The following is a 15883-nucleotide window of genomic DNA, read 5'->3' as shown; positions in this document are numbered from 1 at the left end:
TAATATAAACTTCCACCATCCAAAATTTATTGTTAAAGCATGGTCACAAGAAAGTTTATAAAAAGTTTCAGTGGGATTTCTGGTTGAGATTCCTAGGGTATGCACTTAGAAAGTGAGAGGAAGATCAATCATTTCTATGTTTTGACTTCTGATTTTCCCTTTAAAAAGTCCTTCTGTTAGGACCAAGATTTCTGAATATTTCCATTGATGTGACAAGTGCTTTCCAGTGGAGTTGAGGAACTGGTTTGTTGTCCATGGCTGCCACTTGGTTTCATGATTGTTTGTGGGTAGAATCCCATTGACTGCAGGAGTTCTGTGGGAAGGGCTGTGGAGCTGGGCCTTTTCAGGCAGTGTTGGTGCAGAAATGTGCACAGTGCCACAGACAAGGTGGTTACTGAGTTAGGCTCAGTTATTCCCAAAGCTTCCTTTTGGCTGTGTGTGTGTGTGAATCACACAGGATTTTTCTGAGTAGTGCTTTTCCTTGATTGCCTGCTGGTGCCTCCTCAGAGGAAGGGTTGGCCCTGCAATCCCAGCTGCAGTCCCAGCTCCCTCAGACAGGAATTCCATCTCCAGCTCCATCCTCCAGTGCTGCTCCAGGGGGAACTGGAGAAGGCCCCAGTGCGTGGTCAGTCACCCTGAGCTGTGGTGAGAGAAGAGAGCAGAATTCCTCTCCTCCTCCACGGGCGATCACTTTACATCCTGAAGCACAAGATGTGATTACCCCTCGCTTAGCATGGAAATGTTGGTTTTGGCCATTAAATTATTCAGTCCCTTGGTAAAAAAATAGGTATTTTGTTCGATTCTGTGGCTCCTGTGGCTGTGAATGGCACAGGCCAGGGCATGCTGTGCGAGCAGAATGTTCCTTTTGTTTCCAGCCAAGCTCCTTCTCTCCGTGGTGTGCTGTTGCTCCTGTGTCTTGGACAGGGTGGAGAGGAGGCTCCCCCATCACACCCTTGTTTGGCCCTCAACAGAAATACTCCATAGAGCCAGGAGCCCTCAAATGTAATGAATTAAGGAAGGATATGGATTTTTCTTCGTGCCTGTGAGAGTATTTATATCTCTTTACATACAGCTATATATAGGCACAGATATATATTAAAAGGCCCCAAAGGACCTGCAAATTTACTGAATTATGCAAGTTACAATTAAGGTAAAATATATGGTATATATTTATTATTACTTTCCAAACCAAAGCAAACTGTGGTTGTAGTACAGTATTAACAGGAAATGTGCAGGCTATTAGTTATTGAAACACACATGCCTGAGCTGCTGCCTGGGAATTTTAGTGTATCCAGCTGAGTTCCTGCTGTAAGTCTTTCAGTGTTTCATCTTCCACACAGAAGGCATCACCTTTAGGCTCTAATGCATTATCAGTTTAATTTGTATCAGGAATGATTCCTCCTCTTTTAACAACCTGAGTATCACAGCAACCGAATTAGTAGGCAGATACTCAGGAGAGAATTAAAAACACAGCACAGGAGACTGGACAGTTTGGCTGATGAAAATCTCCCCTTGAGTGTGCCAGAGCACATTCACACATGCACACGCACACACAGAGAAATATTTTAGGGACCAGCTTGAGCCGTAGGGATTGTGATGAATATTTTAAGGACACAGATCTCCATATTGGCCACTTGTGCTAACATAGCCAGATTTTTCTGCTGAGCAAAAAGTTCTTTCCTAGCTGAAAACTGCCTGAAGCTCCAGGAAACATGCTGAATTCCTTGTTGGGAGAGCTCGAGCAGAACGTAGCAGATTTTTATGGTGAACTGCTGAGCTCTGTGAAAGTCTCTTGATGCAGAGGAGGCAGCGATGCTCAAGTGTTCCCCGGAGCTGTCAGGGTTTCAGCTCAGGTTCCTGCTCCTAGGATACAGCTGCCCACAGCCAGCAATGTTTGCTGAGCAGCTCCAGCATTGGGAGAGCCATGCCCAGAGAGCAGCAAGCTGGCAGCTCCACACACTGCTCAGCATTCCCAGCTGGAGCAGGGCCTGCACCCTCTGGCCTTGCAGGGGACCTCTCCACCCCTCAACACTCGTCTCAAAGGTTTCGAGGCACAAACCCCGTTGAGCTCACACACAGGAAAAACAGGGATGCAAGAGAGCGAGTGGGAACAAGCACTGCTTTAAAAATAACAATAAAAACTTAAATTCTTCTCCCTTGGTTAAGATTTAAGTAGCCTCTGGGAGTAGTTAAAGTGGGTAGGGAAGCTGGGATTTTCAGTATTCCCACAGCTGGATACCTAAGTGTACCATTTCTGTTGGACAAAGCAGCGTGATTGCACAGAATTTAGAGAGACGATGGCCCATCCTGACAAAGCCCTCGCAGCAGCCCGGCAGGTCTCCGTGGGGTGCTGCGTTTCCCAGCAGTAGCCGGGACAAGGCGTTCCAAGAGCAGGCAGAGGAAACCCAGCACAGGCAGTTGCAGAGGACTCGCTCCCCAGCAGCCTTTCCCTCCCCTATTCACAGTGGTTTCTGGCTCATCCCGCACTGGTTTCTGGCTCATCCCGGCACTGGAGTTTTTAGTACATCTTTTGTTTCTCTTTTAAATGTGTGTGTGGTCATTACCCATATAAATGTCACTATCATGAGCCCTTCAGCTATTATCTTTCCAACGAAAACAACTGCAATCTTTTTAATCTCCTTTCAGATAGAAGCATTTCCAGGCCTCTGAGAGCGTTGCTGGCGGGTGGGGGACGATGTCCCTGTGGCTGTGAGCCGGAGCAGGGGCTGGTGGCGTTTGTCCCTGAGCTGGGAGGAGCACAGGGAGCCCTGGCATCCCCAGTCCTATTTTGGCACCTCTGCAGCCTTTTCCAAACCAGAACAAATAGGATCTTTTTCTCCTTACATGTTGGCTCCTTTAATTTGACAGTAGCCCTCTTTGTTTTACATATTGCTGATCAGCACTTACTGGAGAGAGTATCTTTCTCGCAATAGAAAATTGTTTCCTGTGACCGTGTGACCTGGGGTCCAAGGATGAGGGAAGAGACGAGGACCTGACTCCATGTTTCAGAAGGCTTGATTTATTACTTTATGATATATATTAAACTATACTGAAAGAATAGAAGAAAGGATTTCATCAGAAGGCTAGCTAAGAATAGAAAAAGAAATTATGATAACAAAGGCTCTGTCTCAGACTCTCTGTCCAAGCCATCTGGGCTGTGATTGGCCATTAATTAGAAACAACCACATGAGACCAATCCCAGATGCACCTGTTGCATTCCACAGCAGCAGATAACCATTGTTTAAATTTTGTTCCTGAGGCCTCTCACCTTCTCAGGAGGAAAAATCCTAAGGAAAGGATTTTTCAGAAAATATGTCAGTGACAGTTTTCTAGTTCTTGCTATTTAACTTGAAAATATCCTTGCCTTCACCCATTTAACAACACTAGTTTAATTCCTCAGTTTAGTTTAGGGAGATTCAGTTTTTGTAGTTTGTATTATCGATCTTGCTTCCTTGTTTTGGGAGAAGGAATTGTCTGAGCATAGGAGGGACTTGGATTGGTTGATTTAAACCCCTTCTAATATTTACAGTGTCACTGTGACAGCTTTTGGCAGCGTTCCTGTGCCTATCATGTTAAATTTGGTTAAGCTGTTGTCACCATTTATTCACAGTTCCCCTCTGTTTACCTCCTGCACACTCTCATGCAGTGCTTAGCCCTCGTTGGAGCACAGCCTCGCTCCCAGGGCCAGTCCAACTGCTCCAAGAAGCCATCCTGTGAAATGATGCTTTATGGTGTTTGAACAGCTTGTGCAGGGGTAGAGGAAGACACCAGTGAGAGACTGGAGTTTTTATTTAGTTAATTTTTGTCTGCCTCCAACAGTTTGTGCTCAGTATTTTTTTCCAGCTTGGTGACATCAATTACAACCTGCAGAGGTTGTTTTATATTTTTTCCTCGGGTTCTGTGGCTGGGAAGTTTCCACAGGGTGGCTGTCAGACAGTGAGGTGGATTTTGCAGCATCTGAAGGTTCTGGTGCTGCTCAGAGAGGTCCTTCTCAGGTTTAGCAAAAGCTCTGGAGGCAGCAGAGAGGGTATTGAGAGCTCCCCACGCTGCCTGTGCTGTTTGACAGGGCACACTGGGCTGGGGGGCACAGGGCCCCTTGTCACAGCTGTGGGAGATCCACTCTTTGCTCATCTGCAGAGTGAAACAAACACTTTTCTTTGTCCTGGCTGCAGCTTGACCCTGTTACAGCTGTGAAGGCACTTAAACAATTCACTTGCATTTACCCATTCTAGCTACATTTCCCACTTCTGTTTCTAGACATGTATCTCAGCTCACAAAGTTCTAAATCAGATGGAGCTGTGATTAAGTTGCTCACTGAGGAGTGGTGTCATTTTGATCTATCTGGCATTTATGGCAAGTGCAGGAAATCAGTATAAAGGAACAGAATTCCTTGTCTAACTCTTGCCTCCTAGCAAATATCTGAAGGTAGCACTGCATTGTTGTCCTTTTTTTCAGTATAATTTGTACCTGCAAAACAGACTTCTCTATAGTTTGGCCATTATAGAAAAAGTTCATACAAGTATTTCATTTTGCCATATTATGATGTGATATGTGAAGTTTTTCTTTATTTTCTTTTTCTAGGCTTGCTCCCAACATAATCTCTCCACTTGTCAGCCCCCTGAAAGCTTTAGTTCCACCTTCCCTCTTGCAGAAACACGGCTCTCCATCATCCCACAGCCAGTCACCCAACGGGCAGCAGTTTTCTGGGATACCAAATACACCGTACACCCCATTTCCCAACCAGTCTGTACAGCAGGGATCTCAAGGTAACTCTTCCCTCTGTTTGTTTTTTGCAGCTTTTCTAATTTCCACCTGGAGAGAAAGAATTTATTTTGCTTTTTTCATATTTGGCTAATAGTGTCAGCATTTCAGTGGGCACTTCAGTTTTTAAATTGGATTGATGTACATACAGATGTGAATTTCAAGGCAGGTCCATGCTGTGATATGTCATCATAATGGGGAAGGCTGTCCCAACAGCAGATTTATTGCATTTATTCAGGTGCTTCAGTAGAAGGCTGCTGGCCATGCACCTCCCCTAACTGGTCATCCAGCCTGGAGTGTCCCTGCAGGAGCCATCCAGTCCCAGAATACATGGGCTGCTCCATGCACTCACAGTGATGCACAAGACATGGAATTAGACAAAGAAAGCAAATTTTTTTCATTTATTATTTGGAAGTTTGGCTTGTTTTACATTATATAGTAACATGTAAATGCACTCTGTACAACTGTAGAGTGCCTGTGGGACTCGAGGACAGGAATGGGAGCGTTAAGCAGCTGTCCCAGAGCTTAATTTGAAACATTTTTTGTTCTGAATTACTCAGCCTTTTTAATTGCAAGCTTACATACCTATTCTGGGATTCTGCTGTGGGAACTAATTAATGTTCCTGAAATTTTTGAGGCACAAATTAGCAAGAGATATTATTATCACAGATTCTTCCAGCAACAGGAGCTTGCATATTTCAGAAATCTGTTATGCAATCCAGATGGTGAGCTGCTAAAATGTGGTAAATATTCCCAATAAAGAAGTGTGCAGGACATCTGTCTGCTTGCAAGAGCCTGAGCACAAAGCCCTGAGCAGCTCCCAGCTGGGATGGGGTTGGGTATCCCAGCAGTTCCCTCTGCCCCTCGTTCTCTGAGCAGTGTTTTTGCTCTTTGCTTGGAAAGGCTTAGTCTGAAAAGTTAAAGCATATTATATTTAATGATTTGTGCTGAAGGAAAAACTAACTCAACCTGATGCTCAACAGATTATTCAATTTAAAAAGATTAACTCTGTAAGGGAGAAGTGGCAGATTTATGATAGCATATAATGATATATGATTATGTTGCTATAATGAGCTAAATAACTACAAGCCACAAGAGGAAAGTTTAGCAGCTCATTACTATGGCAGAAACAAATGCATAGACAGAACAAGTTTTGAACCACTTAAATAAATTGACTTTATTCCTTAAGAAAACCACATTTCCTTTTGAATGAATTGTTGCTTTCTAAGTGTTATGTCATGTGGTTTTGAAAAAGCAATAATTTTCCACTTTGGCCAAATGTTGAAGTATTATTATAAATTAATTATGGAAATGGTCATTCCAAAATCAGTTTTGATTAGCAGCCTTTGAAACCAATTATCTGTAACCTGTACTTAGCTGCACTTGCTCTACATTTTCTTTTTTTTTTGCCTCTCAGTTCATTAATAGCACATTTTCTAATGGAATCCGTAATAATTTGGGGGTTTTGAATTTTTGCCAAAAAAAGGTACACCACATAAACTTAGTGTAGAACCAGGCATCTGTACAGAAGCACATAAACAGTGTGGATGTGGAATTTTTAGGAGATGGCAGCTTCATCAGGCTGGTAGCAGAAATATTGATAATGAAAGAACAAGCTGACATTATTTATATGTTTTAACCTAGCTGTAGTAAGATCACATGGAAATCATTACATGCTGAAAGAATTTGGCAGGCAATGGAATCCTGTAGTTATTTATACCTGACATGATTTCTTGTCAGAAATTTTATGGAATTTGAAAAGCTGAGATTTATTTGCAAATACATGTAAATGACATGACATAACAAGATGGCATTTAATAGCCATATTCCAATTATTTGCTCATTACATCATTGGTTTTAAAGCTGCTTGAAGTTTTCTAGGCTGTGCCTTAGAGAAGCAGAGGCAGCCAGTGCACTGTGTGAAGTGGCTAAGTGCAGCTTTTCTGCCACAAATTATTTCAAAGCAAAATTTTAACTAAATGTTATGTTTGGAACTCAGTTTATTCCTTTATGAACTGTTATATTTCTACATCTACTGTACATAAAGCATTTAACAGTGATCATTTAAACTGACAGGGCATTTAGTAAATTCTTCACTTGAAAATAACCTCAGAAAATTCTTGATTTAAATCAAAACTGAAGGAAAACCTGAAATCCATGTGGCAAAAAAAATATTGGTGAAACACTTATTGCCAAGTTGGTACTACAGATTTGCACTCCAGAAGGAGTAGGGATGTCTGCACTGGACCAGCCTTCTTGCTTACTTTGTATTTTAACCCCTGAAGGGAGTCTTTTTTAAGAACTTGTAAAAATGCTCCCTGTTTAGTTTAATCAACCATATGTGGTTGTTAACCCAATGCTTGGTTATGGGATTTCAATCATATTTTAATTCCCCATATTTTCTCAGTGAAGCATTTAAAGAAATGTAAAGGAACCACAACAAATGCAATGAACCCAAAGGGTCAGAAATCCCATTTTTAGTGTGATGCTTTGTTCTGTCTGCACCCTTTCCCTTCCTCATTCCATGTATTTTCTTTAGTTTCATTCCTGCACTGATCCCACCTTGCAGGCAGGTTGGAACAGGGAAGGTGCATTTCTCTGCATTTCTCTGTGAAGCACTTGGCAGGAATCATCTCCTGGTGAAGTCAGCAGTGCAGAAGCACCAGGATTTTCCTACACCCCCCTCGCCACTGGGTGGTTCCAGGAACACTTTTGCCTCTGCCTTCTCAGATTATCTCACACTGGTGCTGAGGGATAAACACTGCAATCCAAAAGAGGATTTCATTGCTCATGGCAGTTCTTTTCCAGACTGATTCTGAGGCAGTTCTCTGCTTCAGGTATTTCCAGACAGTGTAACTTCAAACACTGCAAAATAACCTTTGCCCACAGGTCTTGGGAAAGCCCTGGATCTGACTGGTTTCAATCCAGTTCTGTCATGCTTGGCTGCTCTCTGCTTTTCTAAGCCACTGTGCCAGCTCTGTAGATCATGAAGATTTTTAATTGATGTAACAAAGGCAAGCCTGGGAGCACAGGGGAAGGACAGCAGTTACAGGGACAGAGAAGATGTCATGCCTTCCCTAGAAGTGATGTCTGTAGCAGACATTCTGGAAAAGGCTCATTTTTATTTTTTTTTCTCTAGCAATGCATCTAAGTGTTCTCTGCAACCAGTTGAGCCTCCTTTGAAGCCAAATGTCTCTTTTTTCCGCTGCTCATCTCAAAAGGATGTATTTTTAGAAGGCTTACAGCAAGGAGTTTGTTTTGTAAACAGAAAGGATAAGTTTCAAAGCCAATCAATAACTCACTGTACCTAAAACCACATCAAAAGAGGGCTGTGCTACCTCTCATAAGAGCTCTTTGGTTCTTTGAGCCAGACTCTCCAGCAGTAAATAGAGTGGCTGGCTGTTTGTTCCAGGGAAGGACATGCATCATTTAATGCTCAGCTTTCCACATTTTTGGGCTGCCTTTGCCATAGCAGCAAGTATGAGCAGCCTTGGTACAGAGTGTGTAGTGTCTTTATCTAAGAGTCATCCATTAGGACTTCCCTAATTGTGGACATCAACAATGTAGGTGTTTTGTAGTGGATCAGATGTTCTCAAGAAATTAAGCATCTAAATCCTTGCAGATTCTGCCAAAGCACATCTTAAACTGGGAACCTTCAGAGCAAATCTTTCACCACTCAATGAATTGATTACATTTCTACTCAAGAATTGTCTCACTTGGCCTTATTTATTGCTAACTTAGGAAATACGAAGTGAGCAGACCCTGAGCTTTGCCTGGTATTGTCTGCTTGGTCAGACTTTGGTAGTAGAGGAAAAACACAGAGAAATGTGGGAGATGTTACTGAACAGGAGAGAGCTTGCACACTGCAGGAATTGTAAGGGTGTTCAAGCTCACAATTCACCCCACATAGCCCCAGCTGCTCTGGGGACAGGCACAGGATTTAATTTCTGAACAAACAGACTGAAGAGCAGCACAGGCAGGCCAGCAGGGCTGGTCTCTGCTGTGAGTGGGGCCGAGCTGTCAGCTGGAAATGGGGAAATGTGGCCAGGACTGGGATTCACTGAGCTGCCCCGAGCTTCTGCAGGAGTTCCTGAGGAAATGTTTCACTCTCTGCAAGACTGAGGGAAGAAAGGCAACAACTCTGTATTTTTTCTGGCAATTAGAGGAAAATCCTGAAGTACGTCCTGCTAGACTTTAAGCTTATTTTGGTTGACTTCAGTTGCATTTAAGGGTAGGAGAATCATTCCAGAGAAGGCAGGAAAAGGGGCAGCTGATAGGAATGTGCAGTTAGTGTGCATTGCACCCAGAATAAGGAAGAGCTTATTGAGGCAGGAGGAAAGAAGAGAATTAAATCAGGCCATGGTTGTTTTAAATATTGTGATGTACTTTGAGATCATCCTTCTGGGAACAAATTACAATTTTTTAGGATGTTGTAACAAATTATAAATTGCAAAATTCCTTTTTCAGCAATTCATTTGTCCTTTACTGTTAAATGTTTTCTTTTGTTGTCTACAACTCATTCACAACTTCTGATGGCAAAACCCAAACTGCTGGGTACTGATAATACAATACTTGGGAAGAAAAACCCCAGGATGTAAGAAGTTTTGGGTATGTGGAGACGAAAGTCAAACATGTCCCAAAAGCAGAATGACTGAGGCAAGCAAAGACCATACAGATCTATCTCAGCACTTTACAGAAGCAGAAGAACCTCTGGTTGAACTCAGTCTTCACCTGACAACTATCTGGAGTCAGTCCTGCACTTCTAGGTCATTGCCTGCACACTGTGGTCCCCTGTGTCCAGTGAAAGGGGGTTCATTTGGATCAAGAACAGTCTGGGAAAGAAGTTTGAGGAACCTGTGAAGGCGTTTTGGACAAACAGTGCTGTCTCCAGCAGTGCACAGCATACACTGGATGGCAAAAGACTTAACTGAAAACAAAGCAGTGCTATTTATTTAAATATTGCATTGTTGTATTTAAATTAACAGTGATTCATTACAGAGACATTCCCTTAGGAGCTGAGCATCCTGGACCTGATCCAGTGGAGGGGTCACTACTTACCTTGGATCCAAGGGTGCTGTTGACTGTGTTCAGCTGATCTATTGCTTGAAATTAAGCCCATCCTTGAGATTTTTGCTTGATGGGGATCACAGTCCACAGCACCTTGTGAGACCGAGTCTGATGCAGCTCTTCTGTAACTGCACTTTACAGAACAAGATGATCATTTTCCAAAGTTAAAACTGTGGAACTAAACCCCCCAACAGTAATGAAATGCTGTGACAGAAATGCTGTGGAGGTAGTACCACTGCAGGATTGAATTGTGTGCAATATCTGCTTTCAGGTTACCAAGGCAGTTTTCACTCCATACAGAACTGTTTCCACTACGGAGATTGCTACAGAACAATGGACCAGTCTGTCAGCAGTGATGTGCTCACAGGGGAATCCCATTGCTTCAATCCTCTGAGGCAGAACGGCTATCACATACTCAATGCACCTTTAGCTTCAACAGGTAATTTATTCCACCTACAAGGAATTATCCATCTGATATTTGTAGCAGGAGGGGCAAAGAATGCATTTTATTTTCAATTTTATGACAAAAACATGTTTGTATAAAAAACAGCCCTGAAATTAATTTTCATCTGTAAAAACTCCAGAAGGAAAGCAAATTGTTTTTTCAAATCATGCTGTATTTGACTGATAGACAGAGTCTCTTCCATTCTGCTGGATGCCATAGGCAACAGCCACCTTCAGGAGAGCTGGCAAGGCACTGCCTGCATTTTTGTGTGGTCTGTTCATTGCACATTTCAGGTGTGCTTCAGGAAGGCTTTTATAATCAGGTCAAACTTGTAATGGCTACATTACTACAGTACTTCAATATTTTAAGTGTTCTTTTTTTTCTATCTTTAAAATTAATAATTGACAGAATTGCTGAAATCAAACAAAACATGAGTATTGTCAGAGCCATAAAGCACAAGCATTTGCTGCAATCTTTACTTACATATCTGCAAGAAAATTCTCTTCATGTCTGCACTCAGGAGGGCACCTCGGTTAAGGGCAATACTGAAAACATATGTTTAAGTGCTTTTTGAATTGGGGCCTGAGTCAGACCACAAAATTAGAGTTGACTTTCCTGTTTGTTTTGTATTAAAGGAGACTCTGTTCAGAGCAAGTGTGCACGCATTTGTCTGCTGTTCCATTCTGGGAAGTGCATGCATCAGTAACCAACACAAGGGAAACATTTAAGATGAAGTTTCAACTTCAACTTTGAATTCTTTAGTGTTACTCATAAGTTTGATATTACTAAAACATAGGGTTTTTTCATGTTAACATCAAATTTCAAGCTTAGATTGACAGCCTGCAATATTTAAAGAACAGACTAAATAAACTTTCCAAAAGAAATTGTAGCAGTAAAGAATAATACTGTGGCAAGACACCAACTTCAACAACAGTTGATTTTTCTGTCTGGGCCTAAACTATCATGAAATGTTTCTGTTTAGTATTTTTGTTTTTGGAGTGGTTATTGAGGCATGCAAATACTTAAAAGGCTGAAACATAAACATGTATGAAATATATATATCTCATCTCATCTTTTAGTGTGTAAAATAGAACCATTCAGGTTTGCAAGATTCATCAAGGCTATGCATTAATTTTTTTCAGGCTTTTATAGCACCATTAATATTAAATGAGATCTCATCTCGCAGGAATGCCCAATGTGACTGGCAAACAGCTGTTCCATGAATCACATTAACAGTCAATAAATTTTTATTTTCTGTTCAGGACTTTGGATAGTTTACTCTATCTGGAATCTAATAATGATTTCTGGGGTGTATGCTTATCTTGGGTTTTATCCATCTGTGGTTCTGTATCCACCCTGTATACAGGCTCATCAAATAGAAATTAACATAACATAAACACTCACAAAACTTATCAAAATACTGGTCACTCCACTTGGCCCGACACAGATAAACATGCTGAGGTCATCCTCCAGAACCTCTGGACATTCACTGTGTGCCAGATTTCTGCAGATAGCAGAATCTTGACCTGTAAACCAACAGTAAATTAATAAGTCATAGGAAAATGCAGAAATGTAAGTAAGTAGAGAATTTGATCTCAAATAATAAAAACACACATAACAGTAAAATAGGCACAATGAAGTGGACAGGTTTTCCTGCAGTGAAACGAACATGTGGGCCTTGACTGGCCAGTTGCAAAAGCAGGCTATAGTGGATGGTAATAAGAAATTTTCATGTCCTTTGTGTAGGCAATAAATGCTGTAGCATCTGGTAGAATGACAAACCTGCTCCTTTCCACAGGGATGTGCAGCTCAGGAGGTTGTAATAGCTGTGGAAGTTTGGCATTATGAAAGAAGGACAGAGAATTCTTCCCTACTGCCGTGGCTTTCTGGTAGCCTGGCAAGCAGCAACCAGCTTGGGCTGGTGGGCTTTGGTGGGCTGAGGTTCACTATTGCTCTTTCCCCATGTCCTGTGAGCCTGACCTGCCCCAGCCAAGCTTCCTCAGACCTGCACTATGTGGAGAGCCAATAAATGCAGGATCCAGATTTCTTCTTCATCCTATGAGCAGCTGGGAGACTCATGGAATATTTTTTTTCAAAGCGCTATTAAAAGGAAAAACCCAAACCAAGAGGACTGCATCACTTCTAGTGCACACTTAGTAGGATCAATGCCCACTCATTGTTTTGATGTCCTGTTCAGATAATGACTGAGTCCCAAGAGAGCCCTGCTCTGATTCTTGCACTTCACTTGCAAGTGCACAGCTTTGCCCAGAAATGAACGGGAGCACCAGCCATGATGACTCAAACACCCACTGAAAACTGAGCCTGTCCTGGCAAGGCTCTGATGCTGAGCACCATTGCCCTTCCATTGCCACTGTGCTGTGCTGTGCTGTGCTGTGCTGTGCTGTGCTGTGCTGTGCTGTGCTGTGCTGTGGGCCCCCAGGCTGTGCCCCCCTCCTCTCGTGTACTGGCACTAACTCGTGTCCCTGTCCTTGTCCCTCCTGCAGGCTACGAGGGGATCTCTGAAGCCCAGTGTGTCTCTGAAGACATGGTCTCCAATGGAACGGATGAAAATGGATTCTTCCAGAACAGTGCCTTTGATCACTGCTTGAATCACATTCCTTCCATCTACACAGATACCTAAGAGCAGTGCTGGCCTTGTTTCCTTTATTATACCTATAACTGCATATGTAATAACAAAGGTGTTGTTCAGTACTTTTATTTAGTCTGTATCCCTATATGTGCTCATTTAAATGAACACCTCACATTTACCAAACCATTTTATACATGAATAGTCTGTATAAGATAATATTGGAACCTGTTCCTTTGCTGTGGCACTTTGAAATTCATGCTTTAAGGGAATGAGGAGCATTTCAAGCAGCTTGTTTTGTAAGTTCTCTCAGTAAAGTGTAAATGTAAGTTATATAATAAACTTGTAAAGAAGATGTTTTCCTTCCTGGAAAGTATGCTTCAATTTGAGAATGTTGTTCCCTTTAATCAGTTTTCATTTAACTTGTTGGTTCAGTCTTCCCTTTTTTTCTTTTTTTTTTTTTTTTTTAACTAAAAGGATTTTTTTAATCAGAGACCTCATGTATATAAAGATCTACATTTGCTCAGCCAGTTTTGTATTTTCAGTTTTACAAGAAAGCATTAAAAACTGGAAACAAGTGTACTGTCATTTCTTAACACCATTGGGCTCCCTGATACTGCATTTTTAACATGCCTGAGAGGGATTTTAACAAAGCTGTGACATCTCAGTCACTGTGACATTAGAACAGCCCACGGGTATGTGAGGAAAACCAAGGGGCTTGCAGTGCAACAGGGTCCCCTGCAGTAGTTGGGTTCCCTGTCACTGTGGCTGCAGTTCCCAGCATAGTGAGGATTCCTGAGAAGGATAAATCCTGCACGGGGCCGGGTGCCCCAGGGTGTGCCCAGCAGGTCTGTCAGAGCTGAGCTCCTGGAGTGTCCCACGGCGCTGTGGGAGAACAGACAGGGAAAATTAACTGGAAAAAACAGTTCTCATTTACAAAGCACTGCCAGCTGGGCTTACTAAGGGCTCTCCAGTGCCTGCATCAATCCATGTCTGTTCACTTGCAGAGGCTGCCACAGGGCACCGCTGAAAAGCCCAAGCTGGGTTGAACCCAGTCTGTGGCTGAGGATGGTACTTTCCTTTTTTCATCTCCTCCCTTCCCAGAAATGGGACACAGCTCAGGTCCCACAGCTCAGGTCCCTCATGTGCCTGTGTCCCAGGGCCCCACAGCTTTGCTGATCAGGATCCCTGGTGCCCCTGTGCCTCTCCTCAGCCCCTGCAGCCTCTGCAAACACAGAAATTCCCCCCATGCCGGGGCTGATACAGGGTAACCACAGAGCCTGCACGGTGCACTTGTTTCTCCAGGGCCTGGTTGCACCTTGTTAGTGCATGTGAAGGGGCCTCTGTATCCAATTTAGCTTTCTGTCCAGAAATTAGAATGAAGCTTAGACATTCAGGAAGTTTTAGTCACTACAGAACAAGGTTCCTGGGGTTACATGACCCGACCCCCCCCGTTTTAGCAAGGGTTCCTGAAGCTCTCAGGCTCCCAAGGACACCCAGTGCCAGCTGCAAACCCATTAATTGTGGTCAGGCAGCTCTGGCAGCACTGACTCATCACTGCTCTCCTGGAACCCAAATGCAGAAAGGCCCCAAATTGTGCTCTAAGCCTACACACGTGGCTTTGCTTCTCATCACGGCCACATTTGGCTTTCTGTCCTGTTTGTTTATTCTGGTGCCTCAGAGTTGGGGTTTTTTTGGTCTCAGACATAAGTGGGCAGAACTCTCTCCCAGAACATTAAATAAGGAGGCAGGTAGCTTAACAACTGCCAAGCAGGAAGAACTGGGGCTTCTAAAGGAAGACACAGAAAAATATCCAAAGCCCAACAAAGCTGTAATGTCTGAGACAAAAATCAAAATAATTCCTGTGCTGCAATTAGTTGGAAACACAAAAAGGAAATCGTGACTTAAAAACAAGATTAATTCAATTTCCTAAAAATTAAATAAATTCTTCTAAAAACAACTCTTTTTTTGCTAAAAATATAAACCAACCAATCCTAAACATATTTGATCAATTACAAAAATTCTTATGTCACAACAACCAGGCTGTTCAAAACCACACAATGATTCACAAAGGTTTGGGAAACTTAAAGCATAGCAGCTGGGGTGATGATTTAATTCCACAATCTGTGTGAATCAGGTTTTCTGTAAATTAAAAGGACAGAGTCAGAGAAATGCAAAGGCACTTGTTTGAGTCTGTATGGTTTGGAAAGTTATCCATAATAAAGCCAGTAAAATACACAATAGCACAAGTTAATGGTTACTCGTGTGCTGTGTACCTTATTATTTCCTTTTATTACATGTAAGTAGGGAAGTATCTCATGTAAGCTTTTCCTAAAGACACAAAGAAGGCTTTCAATGGAATTTATTGCTTGGCAAGTTTCTCATTGTGGTGCTGTAAAAACCCCAACAACTAATATGTATAATAACTGGGGTAAGGCTTTATATATAATAGTAGAAAATTATTACCCTGTGGAATTAAAATGGAACTGCTGGTTCCAGTTGACTGTCAGACACTTTTTCAATCTAAGCAACAGAATTCAACTAATAAATTACAACAGTCCTTGAAAAATAGCTACAAATCATTTCCCCAGTGAATGCAAACCCCAGTTACCTCTGTGCATGTACTCTGTGTATGCAGGATGCTTTAGGAACAACTGAAATAAGATGACCTTCAGTGGCTGATCAAGCTGGGAGAAAGAAAATTAATTTCAAGTTGACACTGAAACAGCAAAGGCACTTCTCTGCACTCTCCACCAGCTGGGCTGGAAGCCAAGTATTCAGCAGGACTTCAAAGCTTTTAATATAATCAAGCTAAGGCTTTTCATTATATAGAAAACCAAAATGCTTGTTCTGTTCCCATCCTGCTGCAGCACCTCACAAGCTACAGAGTGATGGTCCTGCCGTGCTCCAGAGGGGCCTTTGCAGGTGATGAGCTGATGAGATGTGCACAAGAATCCCAGGAAAACACCTCTGTGATCACTGAGCCCAACGTGTGGCATTTAATGACATTAATGACAAAACAA

General features: G+C 42.4%; 1 protein-coding gene across 2 annotated transcripts in view; it reads left to right on the top strand.

Moving 5' to 3' along the window:
• GLIS1 (GLIS family zinc finger 1) overlaps positions 1-13350 on the top strand; it is a 177875-nt gene extending 164525 nt beyond the window's left edge. For both annotated transcript variants that reach the window (XM_063166137.1, XM_063166135.1), the window contains exons 8-10: positions 4582-4766; positions 10100-10267; positions 12778-13350. In XM_063166137.1, coding sequence (XP_063022207.1) covers positions 4582-4766; positions 10100-10267; positions 12778-12914 — 490 coding nt within the window. In that variant the 3' untranslated portion in view covers positions 12915-13350. The remainder of the gene's footprint in view (positions 1-4581; positions 4767-10099; positions 10268-12777) is intronic.
• The last annotated feature ends 2533 nt before the right edge of the window (positions 13351-15883 follow it).

Source organism: Melospiza melodia, chromosome 11 (genome assembly GCF_035770615.1).
Source record: "Melospiza melodia melodia isolate bMelMel2 chromosome 11, bMelMel2.pri, whole genome shotgun sequence".
Classification (NCBI taxonomy): domain Eukaryota; kingdom Metazoa; phylum Chordata; class Aves; order Passeriformes; family Passerellidae; genus Melospiza; species Melospiza melodia.
This window is presented reverse-complemented; position numbering and strand designations above follow the sequence as displayed.